Below are 21343 nucleotides of genomic sequence, written 5' to 3' on the forward strand. Positions count from 1 at the left end.
CCGGATTAATTCATCACTGAAATCAGGTTGCATGAGCAGGAGGGAAAAAGTAGGTTTCTTGCCTTTTCAGTTCAGCAAACAAACCACAGATGACACCTTAGTTATCACATCCAGATGTAAAGACTCTGCTGTAAATTTATTTTGTATACATTTTATATAACCAGGGAAGACATTTAAGAACATTTTTTTTATCTATAATGACTGCATAGCAAGTGCCAGAAGCACTTTATGTAATGTAAATGTATGTAAAAAAAGCGAAAACTAATTAATCAACTCAAACAGAAGTAAAGCTTTTGCAAGTATGATTAAATATATGTGTTGGGGGAATCATGATTCCAGTATTTTCTAATAGTAAATGTGTATGAATTATTTTGTTTCCCCCCAACTTCTGCAACCAAACCAACATCTCCCATCACTTAACTTTTTCACTCTTTGTGTTGCTTTGTCTCACACTTTAAATGTTTTTTTTTTTAAAATCTGTCATATTTCTTCTGTATTTTGGATTTTAACAAATTTCACTCCCTCTCTCCACAGTATCACCATGGGTTTGCCCCTCAACCCTCCGGCGGACTCGGCTCGCTCCGCCCGACACGCCCTCTCTCTTATCGCCACTGCCCGGCCACCCGCCTTCATCACCACTATCGCAAGAGAGGTGAGACCCAACCGTCTGAACAGCAGCTTCAAAAAGTCGTCAGTCACTTCAGTCCCATAAGATCATTCCCAGTATATATTACACATAAATATTTTTGTTTTGCAGGTTCATCGGTACAACGCAGCCCAGGCGAACTCTCAGTCGCAGCAGAACGTTCACACCACCACTCTGGCTAGAGCCAAGACTGAGATACTGCGAGTGATCGACATCCTGATTGAGAAGATGCCTGGAGACGTTGTGGATCTCCTGGTCGAGGTAAAAAAAACATTACACATTTCACATGTTATCTCACTATTAAAGATCCACATGTATATTTTTGATTTTGATGACTGTCTCTCCTCCTTGTCTTCAGGTGATGGATATCATCATGTACTGTATCGAAGGTTCTCTCGTGAAGAAGAAAGGACTACAGGAGTGTTTCCCTGCTATCTGCAAGTAAGTGTGTAGTGTGTTTAATGGTGCGTTAACAAGCCGCCCCCTTCATTTCCTTATAAGGTCAGTGGGGAGGAGTTAAGGCAAGTTGACCCCTGGGGGTGTGTGCTGATGTCAAAGGTTAGGGGTCAACTTACAGGTGACAGATATCAGCCTCAGGCTGTGTGGCTGGCAACTCAATTTGTATGAGTGAGTGAATATATTAATGTGTCTTTTCTGCCCCTGAACATAATGTTAATGTTTGTATTTCAGGTTGTGTTCATGTTTACATAAAAACATTCTAAAAAAAACAACAACAAAACAATGCAGGAATATGGGGTGTTAATTTAAACCATGTTCATGCCACCAGATGGTGGAAGTGGCAGACAAAGGCATGTGTTGGTTTATCTCCTAGTTGAATGTTCATGCGTTCACGTCTCTTCAGGTTCTACATGGTTGGTTACTGTGACCGCAGTCATCGCATTGCTGTCGGCGCTCGCCAGGGTTCGGTCGCTCTCTACGATGTTCGTACCGGAAAATGCCAGGTACGTTCAAAACGCTACACAACAGTTTCTGATGGACAGCTAATTTCATCCATCCACCCATCTCATTATCCATCCATTCATACTCTTTTGATCATTTCCATCTTTCCATGTATCCATGCTATCCATGCTTCCAATCCCTCCCTCCATCCAGTCCATGATCCATTCATCATCTATTTGTCCTTCCCTCCTTTCATACTTCCTTCCATTCACCCTTCATTCCCTCACTCTATCCTTACATCCTTTAACTATATTCTGCAACCTTTCCATTGGTTTCTCCATCATCCATCCATCCATCCATTCAATCAGTGCTACATTCATCCATCCTGCTATTCAAACACTGCTGCATCCATCCCTTTATCCATCCTTTCAATGTGTTAAATTCATCGTCCATCCATCCATCCATCCATCCATCCATCCATCCATTCAATCAGTGCTACATTCATTCATCCATCCTTTCAGTGTTAAATTCATCATGCAACCGTCAATCCATCCATCCATCCATCCTTTCGTTCAGTCAGTGCTACATCCATCCACCACCCCTGAACTGATCATCCACCAATCCATCCATTTCTCCATCTTTTCATCCATCCTCTTGTCTTTCCATAAATCACCAGTCATCCATCATTAGGTTCATCTAACTCTCCTTTAATCTGACCATTTGTTTGTTACTTATCTTCAAACCTTTCTATCCATCCATGAAAATAATTGACCACCTCCCATTAGAGGAGAGTAGGGGAAGAAATGAGCGGGAACAAGAGGAGAGGAGTGATGATGGGTGTAAATAAGAGGAGATGAGAGAGGAGGAGAAAGGAGGAGGAGAGGAGTTTTGTTTCCCTGACTTATTTTTTCCCTCAGTAATTGATTAATGATGAAGTGATGACTCTCTTAATCACGTCTTTGTCTTTTGCACGCGTTTACATTTGATTGTTTGTGTGTGTGTGTGTGTGATTGTGCAGTGTGTATGTGTTTGTGTGTGCGCCACTTGCCTTTATGTTTGTGTGTATTTCTGTGTGTGAGTGTGTGTGTTGGTAATTTGCTGTGTATTGATTTGCAGTAACCTGAGCAGTCTAGTCTGGTGGAGGGGGTCATTTATATCTGATAACGGCACTGGCCCCTGTTCACCCAACATCTAGTTTGATTGTGAGTGTTTGTGTGTTTGTGTGTAAGTGTTTTATGTTTGTGCGTTCGGTGTAAAGACGCTAGACACTTTTCCTTTGTGTGTTATTTGCACTAATTAACATTTAATAGATAATGTCTTTGCAGGAACTGTGTGTGTGCTGGAACCATTTCAAGTATTTCATTTCAAATGTAAGATAAAGCGATCATCTTTATTAATAGTGCTGGGTATCTTCTAGTTTTATTAGTCTTGATTCTTCTTATTGATTCTGGTACTTACTTATGTTTCCAAATCTTGGCCAATTACTTCAACAAGAAACCAAAGTGTGTTGGAAGCAACTATTTTTGCTAAATTGTTATTTGTCCAATGTTTTGAGCAAATACCTTCAAATCTAATGTGGTCAATTTTATACATACTCAACGTCAACACAGTCATTGATAGCATTCAGCATTTAGCTCAGTAGTTAAGTACCAAAGCAGTTTTAGGGCCTGTTTGAATCCAGTGATAAATTTGCCAACTAATTTTGTAGTGTTTTCCTTCTCAGAGAACAGCAGCTGTCAGTTTTCACTGTGGAAATAAAGTTTTAACACATTTGTAGAAACTGTCAAACAACTTTGGAAAGTTTTGTATTAATAGCAAAATAAAATCAGATAAAAATCAGCCTAAAACCACCTATTTCTTTTTTTAAAAGTCTGTATAAAATCCTTGATGAACCATGCTTAGTCAGCAGGAAGATGCTCCCAGCCTTTTTGAATTTTATATGTCACATATTAAAGATGTAGTTAAATGTGTTGTTATCAGCTTTCAAATTCAAAGCATAGTTTATAGATCAGAAAGAGAAAATGGTAAATAAAAATTCAGGGAAGGAAAAGGAGAAAAGAAAGAGAGATTATCTGGACGAGGGATGATGGGTTAAACTGAGAAAAAGAGATGAAGAGATAGTTGAGGAAAAGGAAACAGGAAGTGAAGAAAGAAGAGTATAAGGAGGAGAGGAAGAAGATGAGATGAGAGTTTTTGTTCATAATCCATCTCTGAGTGTGTGTGTGTGTGTCCAACCGTAGCTAGCTAGTCCCAGCATGACCATCTGCCACAGCTTTGATCAGCCTCCGTGAACAGTCCTTTGTCAGCTGCATTACTCTGTGTGTGTGTGTGTGTGTGTGTGTGTGTGTGTGTGTGTGTGTGTGCGCGTCCAGCTGCTTGCTCTGCTTCTTTAACAGACTCTACTGAGTCTACTAATTGAACACAAAGAAACAATCTGACTGATCTTTCTCTCCGTCTGCATCTGTTTCTTTCTGAAAACCACTGAAACCGGAGAAAACGCTCTGTAGCTGAAGGTGTAGCTCTGCCTCGGGGGTAAGCACCTCCCTCTCTACATCCCATAAGAAACCAACCAAGTGTGGCTCGGACATAAGCTGAAGAATGACCTATGAAGCTTGATTTACAGCAGCTCCACAAAGTATTCAGACCCCTTTGTTTTTTGCACTCTTTATTGGGTTGTAGATGGATAAAAACTGCTGTTTTTCCCATCAATCTACACCCAATAACCAATAATAACAAGTGAAAACATATTTTTAGAAATGTGCAAATTTATTAAAAATCAAAAACTGGAATGTCGTGTTTTCAAAAGTATTCAGACCCTTTGATGTGGCACTGTTTGCATTAACTATCCTTGGTGACAAAATGGTGTCAACTACCACATCAATATGTCTTGTCAAGTGAAGAAGTTTGGTTATGATATTTAGATACTGTGTTTAGTTGTTATAGGTCGTTCCATATATTCAAACTATGGCATTAGCCTAAAACACAAAAGGCCACTGTTTGGTTTGTCCATTCTGGGCTACCGTAAAACATGGTGGATTCTGTTGAATTGGACTTGCTCTGTATGTAGCTTCAATTGGCTCATTTTTAGCGAACAAAAACAAAGCTTTCTTAAACATGTCTCCCCCTTCTGCCATTGAGAGTAATTACAATCCGCCATCGATCGCTTTCTTTTTTGGACTGTAATCCTTCCTTAGAACGCTGAGTTTCTTTTCTGGGATGCCTCTGAGGTTTTCCCACCATACTCATTGTTACTGTAGCCTGTGACGTCTACACTCCAGATTTAAATGTATATATGTTTAATTGATTATAATTCATTTATATTAAAAAAGGAAACTGCAAAAGTGTATTCCAATATTCCAGTGTCACCCTCCAGGCTCTAAATGATGCCCCCACTTAGACTGAAATATAAGACCAATTTCGTGTGACATAAAAACTGCCGTCCAATCAGAGCACAGTTTTGAACACCAACAGAACAATATAACTGAAATAATACAGTCGGCCATATTTACAACATTTAGAATATGAAAGAGAAAGAAACAGGATGCAGAGTCAAACTGTTTAATGTGCATCAAATATTGATGCATTCATATATATTATGATCAGTGTGTGTGTGTGTGTGTGTGTGTCACGGTGGACTGCCTACCAAATCAATCAGCCTATCAGAGAGCAGTGAAGCACACTGAAACCATTTACAGCGCTCTGTACTTCAATACACCTGACGCCTGGGGACTCGATTCCGAGTGTGTGTGCGTGCGTGTGTGTGTGTGTTGTTTCCACCCCCCTACCAATGACTGACAGCTCTTAAGCCCCGCCTCCTCTGTAAATAAGGATTATGTTAACCAGCAGAAAGGTGTAAGAAGTGTAAGCAAGCCTATAATGAAGGTAAATACACCAACAAATTGTACATCACATAATAAAATACCTACTAATACTTTGTTGCATTGAGCTGCATCATGTGGTACAGGCGTGGACCAATCCTGGAGCAGATCCTGGCATGCAAACAAACGTGGTTAAACTGCCTGTTAAAGCGATGTTCTCATACTTCAGTTCGCCCTGAGTCGCTCTGACCTTTTCTAAACTATGTCCCATCACTTAAAGGATCCCATTACTTAATGTACAGAGGTATGTTTTTATTACTGTTTAATCACCTAAACCAAATGCCTATATCTAAATATTGCTATATAAATGAACCTCCTCACTTGATAGATTAGTTGATGTGGTAGTTGGCGCCATTTTGTCACCTGACAGCCACCGTAGACTCTATGACACGCTTGGAAAAGTGGGGATGAGGTTGGGTGTTCAGTTGGATGCAGTCTACATTTTCACCATCTAGATGTCACTAAATCCTGCACAATGCTCCTTTAACAACCTCATAATTTAACAATTAGAAATGATTTTGACTGGTTCTGTCTTTTGATTATGAATGAGCAGTTCTTAATAGTAACTAACAGTTTTTAAAATTGAATAGTAGAGTTAATTTTTACTCTATTTATTCAGTTACTGTCTCATTCCACCTAAGTTAATATTCAAAGTTTTTTCAGTTGTTTATTCAGTTGTTGGTTAGAGTTGAGGAGTGTGTGATCTGATTATTAAATTGTTTGAACAAAAGTGAAGGCTCCAAGTTTTTCAAATTAAGTCTTGAAGAATCTGAATTCTCTGCTCCGATGCCTGCAAGTTTTCAAAATACATAGTCAAAAGTTGTTTGATTACTTGTCGATCAGACTGGTGGTTGTTGCTCAAGCGGACGAGCAGGACGGAGTCGGTTGATCTCCAGCCTCATTTTCCAAAAAAGTGACTTTGGACCAAAAGATAGTTTATGATTTTAAATCCTGGATTTTCTCAGATATTCTTCGGTCGTCTGCAGACAGACGGTGTCCACCCTCTCAGCCTTTTTGATCATTTTACCTTCAACTGTGGTGATGGCAAATGTGATTTGGGATCTCGCCAAAGAGAAAATAACAGAGGAGGAAAAAGATTGAAAGGAGGTGAAAGGGGAAAAAAATGGAGGGATTCATTAGGAGGTGAGAGAGAGCGAACTGCTGGAATCTAATAGGGTTTCCCCCAAAACAAGGAGGAGGGAGAGAACGAATTAAAAAGATGAGATTTTTATTTCATTGTGTTATTATTTTTTTTGCTGCTTTAATCGCCACAGACGGGTTATTATTTCAGGGTTCGGGCGCCCGAGGCGACGCGTCTTAATCTCATCTGGAGGTGAAGAGTTTGTAATCCCAGTCGCAGGCAGAAGCAGGGTGGAGGGTGGAGAGGGGGGTTTCTAGGAGGGCATTTATTGCGTTACACACCCTGCATCTGGTGGGGACAGTTTATTGCGTTACACACGGTACGGCGTTGCTTTATTCTGTCCCCTGAGTTCTGGAGGCGAACGGCAGCATCTGTTGGACCAGAAGCTGCCTCCCCCCATCTACCTCACCCCCCACCTCCCTCATCTGATGGAATTATCTCGTCCAACCCAAACGCTTACTGTCGAGGAAAATCTGGGCGGCGAGGCAGCAAAACGGGTTTCTCTGAGACGTCTCGATGAAATTTCAACAAGGACCAAAATTTGTTCTTCGTCTCGTCTTCGTCACAGAGGAGAATTTATTGAACTGTGAGGCTTTGAAGCTCCAAACTGCTGCAGTTTGGATCCGTCATTCGGAAAGCTTCTCATTTTAGCTGCTGTGGTTGATGAAGAACGATCTGGAGTTCGCTCGAGATACTTTAATGTTTTTTCTTGGTCCTATAAAACCTCAATAACACTGCTTTACACTTCATAAACTGATGAGATTGTGCCACAGTTTGGGGCCATGGAGCTGCACAGTTCCTGTTAGAAACACACCAATAAAAACCAAAGAACAAGACAAGGAAACCTGGAATATTATAATATCCAGAGACATATTCCAGATGGGAACGTTTGAGGGAAACCAGAGGAAATCAGTTTGCATTCAGAGAAATGAATAAAGCAGGAAGAGATTAGTTTCAGTGGCATCATCACCGTTTAACACAGTTTCACTCCAGACAAAAGTTAGAGGAGAAACACACCATAACCTTAAAAATATCTCATTATGGCGATGTCTCTAGTTAAACAAAACAGAATCAGTTTATTAAAGAGTAAGATTCTTTTTTTTAACAGAAACATCACTATATATCAGTACCAGACTCCATTGACAAAAACAGGAATTTTACTGAGCAGAACACAGGAGCTGCAGGAATACCACTGCCTCCATCTGTTAGTGTGTTTGTGTTATTGTGTGACTTTCAGAGGTGGAAGAAGTAATCAGATACTTTATAAAAGTAAAAGTACCAGGTAAAATAAAGCTGAGGTTCAAAAATACTACGAATAATAAAACATCCTTTAAAGTTTGTGTTGTTCCATTCTTTCCCTTTTCTTTTCTAGGACTGTTTGACTTTTATTTCACATTTTTATTGTTATTTTTTAAATGATTTATAATTTTTAATGATGAACATGTTTACATCACGTCACTCTTTGCAAGCAGGGAGCTTCCAGTCTTCTCTTCTTTATTACAAACACACAATGATGTGAAAAAAAAAAACTCCCTTCATCTGGTTTTAAAATTTGGTTTCACTTTTTTTTTTAAATCATCCTCCATCTTTCTCTCTCTTTGCAGAACATCCATGGTCATAAGGGTCCGATCACAGCAGTGTCTTTCGCCCCTGACGGCCGTTACCTAGCAACGTACTCCAACGCCGACAGCCACATCTCCTTCTGGCAGGTAAACAACGCAAATACTGAAACAGAGGGAGCTCGTTCGTTTGTTGAGACGTGATTTCTCCTTCAGAAATCCAAAATACTGCGGCTGAACATAGCTGTGTCAGTCACAGTCTCTCCAGCTGTTTATTATTTGTTACAAACTATAAAGTGTTAATTTAATATCAATAACTCTAACTTTAATTCTGATGTAGATGAATTATCAAACAAAAATTAAGTCTTAAGTATATTTTTTTTTTTATTGAATCCTTATGTCATCAGGTCTCACTGAGCATCAGCAATTAGCAAAATAGAAACAACACAACTACACGAAACAAGGCAATAAGGAACAAGGAATAAAAGAATTATAAAATACATCAGATATTAAAGCTTTAAAATGTCAAAAGGAATTTAAGGATCTAGTTTTGAGCCAAACACATAAAGTAAAGAAAATATTACATTTGAATTAAAAGTTTGGCTTTAAATGCACAACAAACATATTTATTTATAATTTACTCATTTATTTTTGACACATTTTAATGCTTTTGATGTTTATATTTGATTTTATTCTTATTAATATTTTTATTTATATTATATTTTATATTTATATTTTATTTATTTATACAGTTTATTGTTAATAAATATAACAATAACAAAGTAAAAAACTCCACATTAATAAAATAAATAGGAATAATCATCTAAATAAACATTACCGATCACACACATGAATAATAAACACATGTGCACAGACAGACGCATACTTCTTATCGTCTTCCCAGAACTGTTATTTTGAATGAAAGGTCTTTATGACCTCTGACACGACTGTCTACAGACACACACACACACACATACACACACACTAATGGCATTACTGTAAGCATAAACCGCTGCTAGCGCGCCGGCAAGACGGCTACTGTGGTAATGAGCTGGCAGACGCTCTGTCGGTGTGTGTGTCTGCCTGTGTGTGTGTGTGTGTGTGTGTGTGTGTGAGGGAGGGGCAGTGTCGTCTCAGGAAACGATAGAGTTTCTAGTTGTTGTGTGTTTCCAACACACACACACACACACACACTGTAGCTGTGTCCAGTTTCAGACTCGGCAGCGACTGAAGCTTCACGGGTTAAACTCAGAGGATCCATCAGGTTCATCACTAACAGGAACTGGTGACGACGTTTTCTCACCAACACGTTTAATAACTTATTTTTCACCACATCTATCCACATAATATCAACTTAAAAACAAAAAACTGGTATCAAAAGGTAACTCTGGTTTGAACCTGGTCTTTATTTTCCCATGTTTTTGGGTTTAAATGATTGATAGGGACAAAAATCTGTGTCCAGTATTGATCAAGAATGTCAAAGTACGTCCACTGAGGTTTTTGTTTTTGTCACCAACAGGCTCAGATTGTTATTATAAGTGTCTGACAACATTATGATAGGATTCCTACAGAGACAGAGCTTTTTATTAAAGAGGAAGATCCTTTTAGTTTAACCAGAAACATCACTATATATCTCTACCAGACTCCATTGACAAAAACAGGAATTTTACCGAGCAGGACGCAGGAGCTGCTGGAATACCACTGCCTCCATCTGTTAGAGTGTTTGAGCTGAAACTCAGAACATTTCAGTGTGTTCAGTATTGATTATTGCTTGATCAGTGAATAATGTATGTAACCCTCCTTAGATGAACACCAGTCTGCTGGGCAGCATTGGGATGCTGAACTCAGCCCCTCAGCTCCGCTGCATTAAGACCTACCAGGTTCCCCCGGTGCAGCCCGCGTCCCCGGGCTCCCAGAACCACCTGAAGCTTGCCCGTCTCATCTGGACCTCCAACCGCAATGTCATCCTGATGGCCCATGACGGCAAGGAACACCGCTTCATGGTCTAAACCAGATCTGTGTCTAACAGACCTGCACCTGTTTTTAGGTTGTTTTTTTTTTTTCTCTCTCTCTCTGAGGCAGAATCTGAAAAGCTGCAGTGTAGATTCACTCACTGGTCACTTTAATTTTAGCTCCCAAAATGTAATTGTGAGTTAAGAGAACGAGACGGATAGTACAGTTTCAACCCAGCCCAGGTCCAGGTTTGGACTGGACTCCTGTGGTTTATCTCCCTTAGTGATAATCACCCTAATGTATTTAAAGGCTGTGATAGAAGGCTTGTTTACATTTTAAACTGCATTGATGTATTTTAGTTATTTACACCTTCCTCTCATTCCTATTTATTTCCTGTTTATGCCGCTCGTCAAAGAACTCCTCTGTTGCCATCTTGCGGTGGCCATTTTGGGTCCAAACTGTCGCTGTTTAAAGTCAGTCTCTGACTTGCAGCCATTTGGCTTCCCACCTGGATTTTAGTTTATTTCAGAATCTTATTATTAAATGTTTGAAACTTATTGCAGGTATTTGTGGATTTACTTTGCAGAAACAATGACTGGAACATGGATTTAACACAGGGACTCAAAATGATTCTATCTTGAACCATTTTTTTCTCATTTTCTGCTTTTTGTATCAGAGTTTTTTGGTAGTCAAGGAGTGAAACAACCTAAAAGGAATATCTTTTAGTTTTCATTGCTGGAATGAATCATTTCTGGTAGAGAGATATTCTCCCTTGCCCTCTTGCCTGACCTCAGTAAGAGGCTTGCTTTTACTTTTGTGACAACTTGGAAGCTTTTCCATCCTCTCTGAGCTTCATGCAGAAATGTGTGTGTGTGTTTACACTGTTAAACACACATTCTCACTTCAGACTAAAAGCATGATTGCAGCGGGGCTCATCCCAGATATGTAAAAGTTCACCAGAGGACACAAACTAAAGCATAGCGTGTCCTGGCTCTGGTTGCTACTAGAATCAATTTAACATCAGAAATCAAACAGGAGACTTTGCCTCAGTTTAGTGGCTACGAACTACTTGGCCAGAAAGGTGTGAAAGATATTTTAATAATTATTCAACATGAATTTGGTAATTTTTCCTTTCCTTGATTTCACTTTGCATGTAGTCTGAACACATCTCTGAGGATGTAAAAACTTCCCTGAAGTTTTGTATAGTTGAATGAAAAGAGCAGCTGCCTCTTTTCTTGCCTCATTTTACCCCTCACTTCTGTTTTTTGGGTTAATTGTGTGTTTCTTTGCAGACGATGACACCTCATATAATACTGATAGATGTGACGATTGCTCTTCTTCTTGTCATTCAACCTGCTCCCATCTGACTTTTTGAAGGAGGAATCTCTAGCTATAAATGTGTACATACAGTATACAGTATATATATCATCAGACTTGCTGTGTAATGTAGCCTGGTGAGCGTTGTACAGTGAGTGTCGATCCTGTTTTGTGTATTTATTGTGGCTAATGTGACTGTCTGCCTGGCACTGACTAGTTCTTCACACGAGCAAATATCTCTTCTAAGTCAATTTAAAACATTATATTTTCACATTTGAGTTTTAATCATCAGTTACTTGCAAAATTACATATTATTTACTGTATTTTACTTGGGCCAAACAGTGTATTACCCATGATCCCCGGCTTCTGCAGCAGGAAGTGCTGTCAGTGCAACAAAAACACCAAACTCTGTGTATAATTCTTGATATTTTCAGAGTTTCCTGGCTGGCTATCAGAGATGTACATGGGTTTTTAATGACTTCGAAGTCTTTTTCTTCTCTTAAATGTTATAAACATTCCTTATAAAGCAGGTGCAACAAGGCATGAAGTAGCTTGTTAGCCTGACACTAACCATACCCATTGCTTCTTATGAGGAATGCTAACAGCTGTGATCTGTTTAAAAAGAAACTTAACAGCAACTGAACATCTTGTTTTTGTGGACCTAAAGTGGTTTTTCTCCTCATCTTGCTTCAGTGATGTAGGAATGAAACCATGATGTCACCTTTTTTCAGGTGCATCTCTACGTTTTTGACCACATAATCTGAACTGGACGGCTTCCAGTGCTACTCCTTACAGTTGACATGTTTTTGCACATTATATCTTAACTATCAGTGAGGACCCTCTTGCTTTAAAATGTTGTTTTAGAGTTTTATGCAGAGAGAGAAATATATACAAGTATAAATACAGATATGATATTTATAAGGTGACAGTTTTCTGCCATTATCACACTGCATTTAGATGTTTTTATTTTTACTTTTTGTGACTCACATGTTCGCAAAATTTGGGTTTGAAGCACACTTCACTTGCTTCTTCCTTCTCTTTCTCTCCTCTCCTCTGTCCTCCCTCCTCTCCTTCCTCCATCTCCTGTCAGTTTCATTAGTGCTGTCAGAAAGCTTCTAACACCGTTACACACCTGTAAACCCGAGCGTGTCAAAGCTTTTCACAAGTTCTTCCTCTCTTCTTCAGCTCGTCAGACGGGTTTTTGAAAACACACGAACACACTCACATAAACACACACATATGTCAAGTCCAGCAGGTCCAGACAGCTTTGAGATCTTGATCTTACGTTTTCTCCACCGCTCTTAACAGTTTGAGAAAATATGTTTTTGGCAGCCTCTTGGGGGAGGGAAGGTGAGAAAAATAAAGAAGGCAGAGAGGAAGAGCTGAAGAGTAAGTAACAAGCGAGGAAGATCAGGTCACCCACCCAGAAAAAGAAGGTTCTTCAGCGAAGGTAGTGAACCGAAATGTCTTAAAAGAACCTTGTGGTTTTTCTTCAAGTACAACAGGAAAAACATGATGTGCAGTTACTGAAAACGTGTCCAAAAACTGCAGGTTTTCAGCATTTGATACACTCATAAAATGCATCTTAAAGAATAATTTCGACATGAGAGAAACATTTTTTCTCTTCCTTCCTCTTCCTTTTCTTGTTTCCTAATAAGTTCAACAGGTGAAGCAGCTTTTTCAGCTTCAGTCTTTAAAAAACAAAGTAATTCCTTCAGTTTTCATCATGTCTGTTGTGCAATGACGTGTTTTAAGAGGTGTCTGCTTTCTTAGTTTAACAGCAAACAATTTCTGAATGAAATCTGCATTTTTCTTCTTATTTAGTTTTGATGTGATTATATATTTATTGTTTATAGGTACAGAAAACTCAGTCTAGATATTTAAGAGTGTGTGTGTGAGTGTGTGTGAGATGTAGTGCATGTATACAAGCTTTCCTCAATGTAACACAGCGCAGGTTGAATCTATTGCACATCACATAAATGTGTTGAAATGTGTTGTTGTTGACTTTGTGTCCAATAAAAGATGAAACTAAGAAAGCAGGTGTCAAAAATCTGTCCCCTTGTTTTGTTTTGATAGTAGGGAGGATGGAGAGTGACGATTGTGTTAATGCAACCAAAACCTTCTACAGTCTAGTAGAACTCAGTGTTGACGTCTGACTGTGGAGGACAAATCTATCGTACACAACCCTGCGAATAAATAAGAAAACATTGAGTACAACATGCCACTTCAGTCTGGGAGACTGTGGTTTGGTCTCTGGGTTGTAGCCGTAGACCCAACTCTCATCACCAGTAATGAATCTTCACATGAGGGCTGGTTGATATAAATCCTTGCTGCTTCTGCTCCATGACTAAATCGCAAATGCACACCTGCGAGTGATCAGAAAAACTCTTAACACAGGTCCAGATGTTGATCACACAACATAATGTGGAATATTTACTCACAAAAGTTGTTGCATACGCATTTTCACCCCATGCAACAGGAACAGTCTCAGAACTTTTTGATGGCACCCTGTATCTGTTTATAACACAGCCAAACAAACTGTGAGCTAAGAGAAGAAACAAAGCTTGAGTGTGAGACTTGGTTTGTAGACGCAATTTTTGATGATCAGTGGCAGTCAGGCAATCTTGATGACAACCCATTGCATTTCCTGTGGCTGCTTCACAATAAAAGCAACATTGTGGTCAGGCAGTTTAATGCTCTCAACGTGGAGCAGCAGTAGGAAATGTTGGCTTTGCATTAGCAGTAACTTAATTCAGCTCTGATGCAGCTGCAGGAGAGTGAACAGTAAACAGTTAAAGGCTGATATCAGTGAGATAAAATTACAAATGGTAATGCTATGTAAACACTAGGTAACATAATTACTCCCATGCAGAGTTTCCTGTATATCCCTCATGGTAGACACAAATAAAAACTACCATATAGAGATAATTTAATTGTATTAAACAAACAGGAACTTAACTTTAAACTTAGAAGAGTGAAAAAAATCATAATATGTTCTTCACCTAAAATAGATTACTGTCTAATTAAATACTCTCTTTGATCAAGTCTTTGATCACAGAGAATCAGATCAATCTCTTCCTTTAATCTCACGTCTCTTTAACTTCTGGACGGTTTCTGTTTCCATCTGTCTGATGTTTGAATCGAGCTTCATGTTTTCATCTAATTCAATTTAAAATATTTTTTTTAGATTAGGTGAGTAATGATTAAAGTTCTACATGTAAAGTTAACAGTGTGCTCAATAATTCACTTTTAACCTCAGTATTAAATATTAAGAGTGAAGTATATGATGCATTGCTGTAGATTAAACCTCCAGGAGACTTTGACCTTTGACCTCTCAACCGCTCCATCCAGAAACACCCTCTTGTTATTATTTTTCTGTTCGTCACTTGCTCTCTAACCTCATTTTTTCCTCTCTCTTTTTACTCCCTGCTCCTCTCTTCTGTCTTTAATCAGTCCTCAGTATGAACCCCATCAATACCGGATCATGTTCATACCTCAGTTCCTCCACACAGAACCTGCAGACCTTTGAAAAGTTTGAAAACTAACTTTGGGAAGTTAGTTAGAAATCATCCCTGGACTTTTAAATTGGACCAAAACCCACCTGAAAATACAGCACCACCCACACAGGTCCTGTCACAGTCACACTACCAGAAGTGGTGAACAAAGTTATGACTTCTTAAATTAATTATGATGCTTGTATAAACCCCTGTACAGCAGCTCTGCTCTTCCAGTTAATCTGTAAAACCAGATCCGTCTAGGCTTCTATTTTTTTTTTCCAACTTTTATGTGTTTTAGCTTCACCCAGCCAGGTAACCAAACACAACTAGCTGGCATGGTTGTAGACCTGAGACTCAAAGACGTGGATCTTCAGGAAATTTTCCTCTATTTTATTGTATTTGTTGTTGTCGTCCATTGACTGTATCTCCTTTACCATTTTCTCTCTTTCTCCACCTTGTCACTTCACCCTTCTCCATTTCTTTCTTTCATCTTCTCCTCTTTCCTTTTGTGCCTTCTTCCTTCTCAAAGAAATTAATCCACAGTTTCTCCTGAGCTCGTTCACTTCCTGTGAAAGTCAAACAAGGATTTAAGTGACTCCCTAGCTTTTATTCTGAAATTAATCAGAAAGCCCCACTTTTTCCTCCCTCGCTCATTTTTTTTAAGCTGAGGTGTTTTTCCCAAACAGCAGTAAAATAATTTTGTTGTATGTTTAAGTTGCTCTGGTGAAAGTTTTGTCGAGATCAGAAAGTCATGTTGTTCCAGTTTGTGTATTTATCCATTATTGATGTTCCCAAAAGTTCCTGCATTTCAGCTGCAAGTGTTTTTTCTTTCCTTTTTTTCTCAAGATAAAAAGATTATCAAAAGATCTGCGGTTGTTTATAATCGATACGATCTCACAGCTGGATGGGAGAAAGTTTTAAGGGGAAAAAACACCGAAAAAATATTTGATCAGCAAATGTTTGTAGGGAACAAACCATATGAGACGACCCAGATACAGCTACAACACCAAGTTTCAAACTTTGTCTTTAAGTAAGCCTTTCGTTTTACATGTTTTATACATGTAAAATTTTAAGGTTAACATAGTTGAATATTATTAATAAAATACAATACAAATACATGTAAAATAATATTAATATAATGAAAAACAAATGCAAAAAACATTATATGAATTAACTATTTGATTAAAAATAGATATTTTTGTCTTGTCCTGTCCATTAGGACATGACAATAAATAAGTGATATCTGTTATCCAAAGTCCTGAGCTTTGCATGTACACTGTCCACCTCAACTTATCTCCCAACTTCATACTTGGTGGACTGAAGAGACACGTCTGTTACCATAATCCATGGGAAAATGGTCAGCAGGACCATGATATACACATGGTAACACATTGGAATAGTTCTTTAGTTTCATGCCTCTGTTCTTACTTAACTGTCATCTGGAGTTTTTTTTCATATCAACATCTGTGTTTTGAACTTCTCCCCACAGCCTTACAAATCTTTATCCCTACAAACAGTTTTAAGTCGTCCACTTATCCACTCGCATCTTTTCCTTGAGCCTCCTGACACATTTCAACATCAGAGCCTTCAACCTGCTAAGTTCCCTTTAATCCTGAGAAAGTATCTGCGCATACTTAAACGTGGGACAAAGTCCTCCGGTGTCAACGTTTAAAAGAAAATAGGGAAAGAAAGTCGATGTTAAGTGTGGAGCGAAGAGGAGATCAAAAACAGGACAATATGTGTGTTTAGCTCAGACAAGCTTGGAGTTTGTTGCTAAAGTTAGTGAGGATGGAGAGGAAGAGGAGGGAGATGAGGGGGGTTTAGATTTCGATTAGTTAAGAGCAGAGAGGCTGTGATTCTGCTCAGCTGGAGAGAGAAAGTATTGACGTGGAGTCAGAGAACCTCGGCTTCCCCTCGCCTCCCTCCCCTTCGGTCCCTCAGGTAGGCATTAAAATCCAGCGGAGCGATGGAGGGATGGAAGGATGGAGGATAGAAACCCCCCTGAACGCCCCGCCTCAGCTTTGATTCACCGGGGTTTCTCACATCAACTGCAGAAGTCTGTGGGGGCCCCGGCGCTTGAGGAGGGGCCGCCGTCTTTTAAAACCACAACGCTGTCAAAAATTAATCGCCGCCGCTTTACTTTTCAATTATCAATTCAGTGTTGAGCCACGCTGCAGCTTAGAGTGGGCTTAAGGTTACTAAAGGCTGTTAAGACGCAAGGGTTTCTGGGATTGGAGAGGGAAGCAGTGTGTATGGTGTTTTAACGAGATGAGGAGATCAGAGATTGTTTGAATACACTTTAAAAAGTGATGAGATCGCAGACATGTTTTTATTTTTGATTGGACTTGGTAACCAAGGAGCATCATTAACTAACTGCATCAGTTTGTGGGGTCACAGGTCACATTAGAGCCCAGTTGACAACTAGAACGTCCATTGCATAGAATTTTGGTTTTGGATGCTCGACAAGTCCTTCAGGTTATTTGCAGTGTTGGGGTTAAAGTGCTACAAATTAACATTAATGAATAATGTAACGCACTAAATTTCCAATTCAAGTAATCATCAATTAGTTATGTTTTCAAATAAGAATAATATAATCTGTTACCGTTACAACAAAACCAAAACAATACATATTGCTCCTTTAAAATAAGTACTTCCAACCAACTTCCATGTTGAGGATCATCACCAATGATGAGAGTTTGGTCTATAACTAAGTTAGAAACTACCCCATTACAAGTTAAAGATCCTGTACTTTTAATGTAAAATCTGAATGTACAAAGTAACTAGTGAATTTAACTGTTTATATTGTTTTCTTAAAACATCATGCTTCTGTACTTTGTCTCTTTTTGCAGCGTTCTGACCCCATAGTGATTAACTCCTCTCGTCTTTTGATGAAAGGTACCAGAGCCTCAAAGAACAAACTTTCTAATGTTACATATTGATCAAAAATTACTTATGCAGCAAATTTAGGCCGCATTCCTTCCCTCTGCTTCTCTTAATTCCTTTCATCAGCTGGTGTGAAGGCTTTTCTCCATCGAGCGTAGCACAAACCTCTTTCTGATTACTGTGGAATGACCTTGTTATTTATAGTAAAGAAACTTCTTCATGTTCAGGAGAAAAACTTATGTTGTGTGCAGATGTTTCACTTCTTGCACCTGTGGCATCACCTTCTATCCCTCAGCTGTCAGAGAAAAACAAGTTTACCAAGCCAGAACCAGGAATATTGACAGAGGTAATTATTATGAAACTGAATCCTTCAGTTACCTTAAAAGCTCAGCTTTCAAAAACAAAAAATCAAGAATCAAGAAGAGTCAAGAATTCTTTATTGTCATTATGCTTGCACATAATGAAATTTTGTTGGTAGCTTTCGGCTTAGAAGAAGACACAATACTTTAAAATACACACACAGAAACAGAAAGACCAATTATAAACACTAAATATGTAATAAAATGGGGGAAGTTTACTTTAAACACGCAAAATTATTTGTTTATTAATTTATATTTTTTGTAAGACATATAATCTATATAATGTAAAACTTAATACACTTTCAACTCGACATTACAGTAAGATTCCCATTTGTTTTATGTCCCATAACTACCTGCTTCTCTCTGGAATTCCGGGGGTATCTGTACTGTTTACAGTAATTGTGACCAATCAGAAGCGACTTCGAGGCGGGGCAGAATCAGGCAGCCAATCAGCGCGTGTCTTGGCGTGTGTCGTCACTGAACGGGAAGTACGCCGAGGAGAGCTGAGCAAAACAGAGGACAAGCAACGCCGGTAAAACGAGTGAAAATACGGTGTAGAAATAACATCCTGAGTCGCTTCGTTGCTGTGGCTTGTTACCACTGTGAGAAACTGAAGTGCAGATGATAAAACCAGCTTCGGATTTGTTTTTGTGAGGCTGGACGCTGAGGACACCTGGGGGGCGAAGGTAAGCTAACGAGCCAGCTACTTAGCAGCGAGCACTAGCCTTAGCATTAGCCTTAGCCTTAGCCTTCTCTTACAGTGGTATTTTTTGGTTCCAAAATAAGGCATTCTGACCGTTTTCATTCGTGTTTATTGTGTGGGTAAGAGTGTGTTTGTGTTTGTGTTTCTGTGACTGAGGCGTCCCTGGCATGAGTTGTGGGTCTCTAACATGAATGAATGCTAACACAGTGGGTATCTCTTCATAGTCTGTAGGTTTGTGTCGTCGTCTTGTATCCCATCCTGTTCATTTTAAGTCTTTTTGTTATGGTTTAGTATCTTGTGATCATTTTGCATCTCTCCCTGGTTGTTTTATCTATTTATGGTCCGTTTTTTTTGTCTGAGTGTGGTTGTTTTCCATCATTTTCCATCTTAAGTTTATTGCTTTGTGGTCATTTTATTTTTCTTTGTAACCTTGTATTGATTTCAGATCATCCCTTATACATGATGTTAGCTTAGTTAGTAAATCATCATTCAATCATCATATTAATTCATCCTTTATCTGGAGAATGAGTTGTAATACCTTCAGATATATTACAATAAAGAATTTCTAGTACGTAGTCATGAGGCTTATTTTAAATTTATTGAATTCTGTTACTGAAATTATTTTATACAGAAAAAAATAGAATTATTTCATTATTGTGGGATATTGTGGTTTTTGTATAATACTATGATTGTTGCCTCATATATTGAATTTTGTTCTAAAACAAAATTGGCAGGTAGACCCAGTATCAGTAAAACCACTGTGGAGCAGCCAATGTATTTTATTCTTTTAAAATCCATCCTCTCTTTCTTAAAAATCTGTTCATCCCAAGTGCTGTGTGATTCACAGCTGCAACACAACCTTACTGCTACAAGAGTTTAATAATGGTTTTGTTGTGTGTGCAGACTCCTCTAGTTATCAGAGAGACGTCTACGAGAGCAGAGGATGGTCCAGAGATGATGGATAAAGACTCACAGATGGTTCAGAGGCCTCGCTGGATCTCCATGAGTCAGAACCCAGAGGATGACACTGAGATGTTACATGATCAACAAGGTAAATACATTTTATTGATATAGGGGATCTGGTCCCACCCCTAGTGATTAGTTAGCTGAGATTAGTTAGAAATCATTACACCAAACTTTAAGCTTTTAAAGTCAAAGTTATTCTTTCAGATGTTTTACATTCCATTTCTGTTTTAGGTCAGTCAGGTTTTATTTGTAATTGTCAAGGCTTTGGTGTTTAGTTTTCACTGTTGTGTTCTCCTACACTGTGTGGGGCTTTAGTGGTAAAAAGTTTCCATTGCTATTTTCTTTGAGTGTGTTAATCAGTGTTTCATGTGTTGTACTTGTGTTTTCCAGGTATATTTGTTCAGCTGCTGCAGATTGGACAGAGACACCAACATCACCTTACACACCAACAGGTATGTGTCTGAAACATTTACCCAGTTTTTAAAAAATGTGTTGATGAGCTGAATTATTAATGTCAGCAATCACTTTCAGTTTTTTCTTTTAGTGTCACTGGTTAAATCCCAGCTCAAACCTTGGTATTAAAAGGTTGAAGGTTGAAATGTGAAATAATGATTCTGTATGTGACAGTTTGTGGTGGAAGAAATACTCAGACTTTTTACTGAAGTATAATAAACAACACAAGTTAAAATCCTGCATTCAAAAATAGACTTAACTGGTAGCTTTTATTATTGTTGTGTAGTTCACAGTAACATCCATGACTGCTTCAGTGATTAGCTGTTAGACATGCATTTAATCATCATTTTACTTTTTTCCCAAATACTTATCTATACATTATTATATTTATCTGTGTTTTCATGGTTAACTGTTGATGATGATGATGTATTGATCATTTTCCTTGATATGTTTCTCTTTGATTTCCTCCAGGTCTCACAACACGGTACACAATTGCTGAGATGTCGTCCATGATCACCGTGACATTGTCCATGATCAGAAACATTGTCCCTGACTCCTAGAGACCTGCGCAAGAATCGGCAGAGACTGGGGTCACTGATTCAACGGCCTGCAATCATAGAGACATTGTCGATGACCACAGAGACGTCTAAGTCAAATGTGTAATAATAGAATTAATTTGCTATATAAAAATAATGGAATGCCATACTATACTATGACATATTTTTGACCATTTTTGACACCTTAGTATACTATGACATTTTTTGACCATTTTTGACGCCATACTATACTATGACATTTTTTGACCATTTTTGACGCCTTTCTATACTATGACAGTTTTTTGATGGTTTTTGATGCCATACTATACTATGACATTTTTTGACCATTTTTGACACCTTACTATACTATGACATTTTTTGACCATTTTTCATGCCTTACTATACTATGACATTTTTTGATGTTTTTGATGCCATACTATACTATGACATTTTTTGACCATTTTACTTATTGACATGCCATTTACTATACTATGACATTTTTTGACCATTTTTGACATGCCATTACTATACTATGACATTTTTTGACCAATT

The 21343-nt window shown here is 38.5% G+C and overlaps 1 protein-coding gene across 1 annotated transcript in view; it reads left to right on the forward strand.

The window, feature by feature from the left end:
- Positions 1–13444, forward strand: part of LOC108897210 (WD repeat-containing protein 7) — an 84174-nt gene extending 70730 nt beyond the window's left edge. Inside the window, 6 exon segments of the mRNA XM_051072757.1 lie at positions 535–652; positions 758–907; positions 1005–1087; positions 1509–1608; positions 8170–8274; positions 9930–13444. Of these exon segments, the coding sequence (XP_050928714.1) occupies positions 535–652; positions 758–907; positions 1005–1087; positions 1509–1608; positions 8170–8274; positions 9930–10133 (760 nt within the window). The 3' untranslated portion in view covers positions 10134–13444.
- Positions 13445–21343: the final 7899 nt, after the last annotated feature.

Source organism: Lates calcarifer, linkage group LG9, assembly GCF_001640805.2.
Source record: "Lates calcarifer isolate ASB-BC8 linkage group LG9, TLL_Latcal_v3, whole genome shotgun sequence".
NCBI classification, from domain to species: Eukaryota; Metazoa; Chordata; class Actinopteri; family Centropomidae; genus Lates; species Lates calcarifer.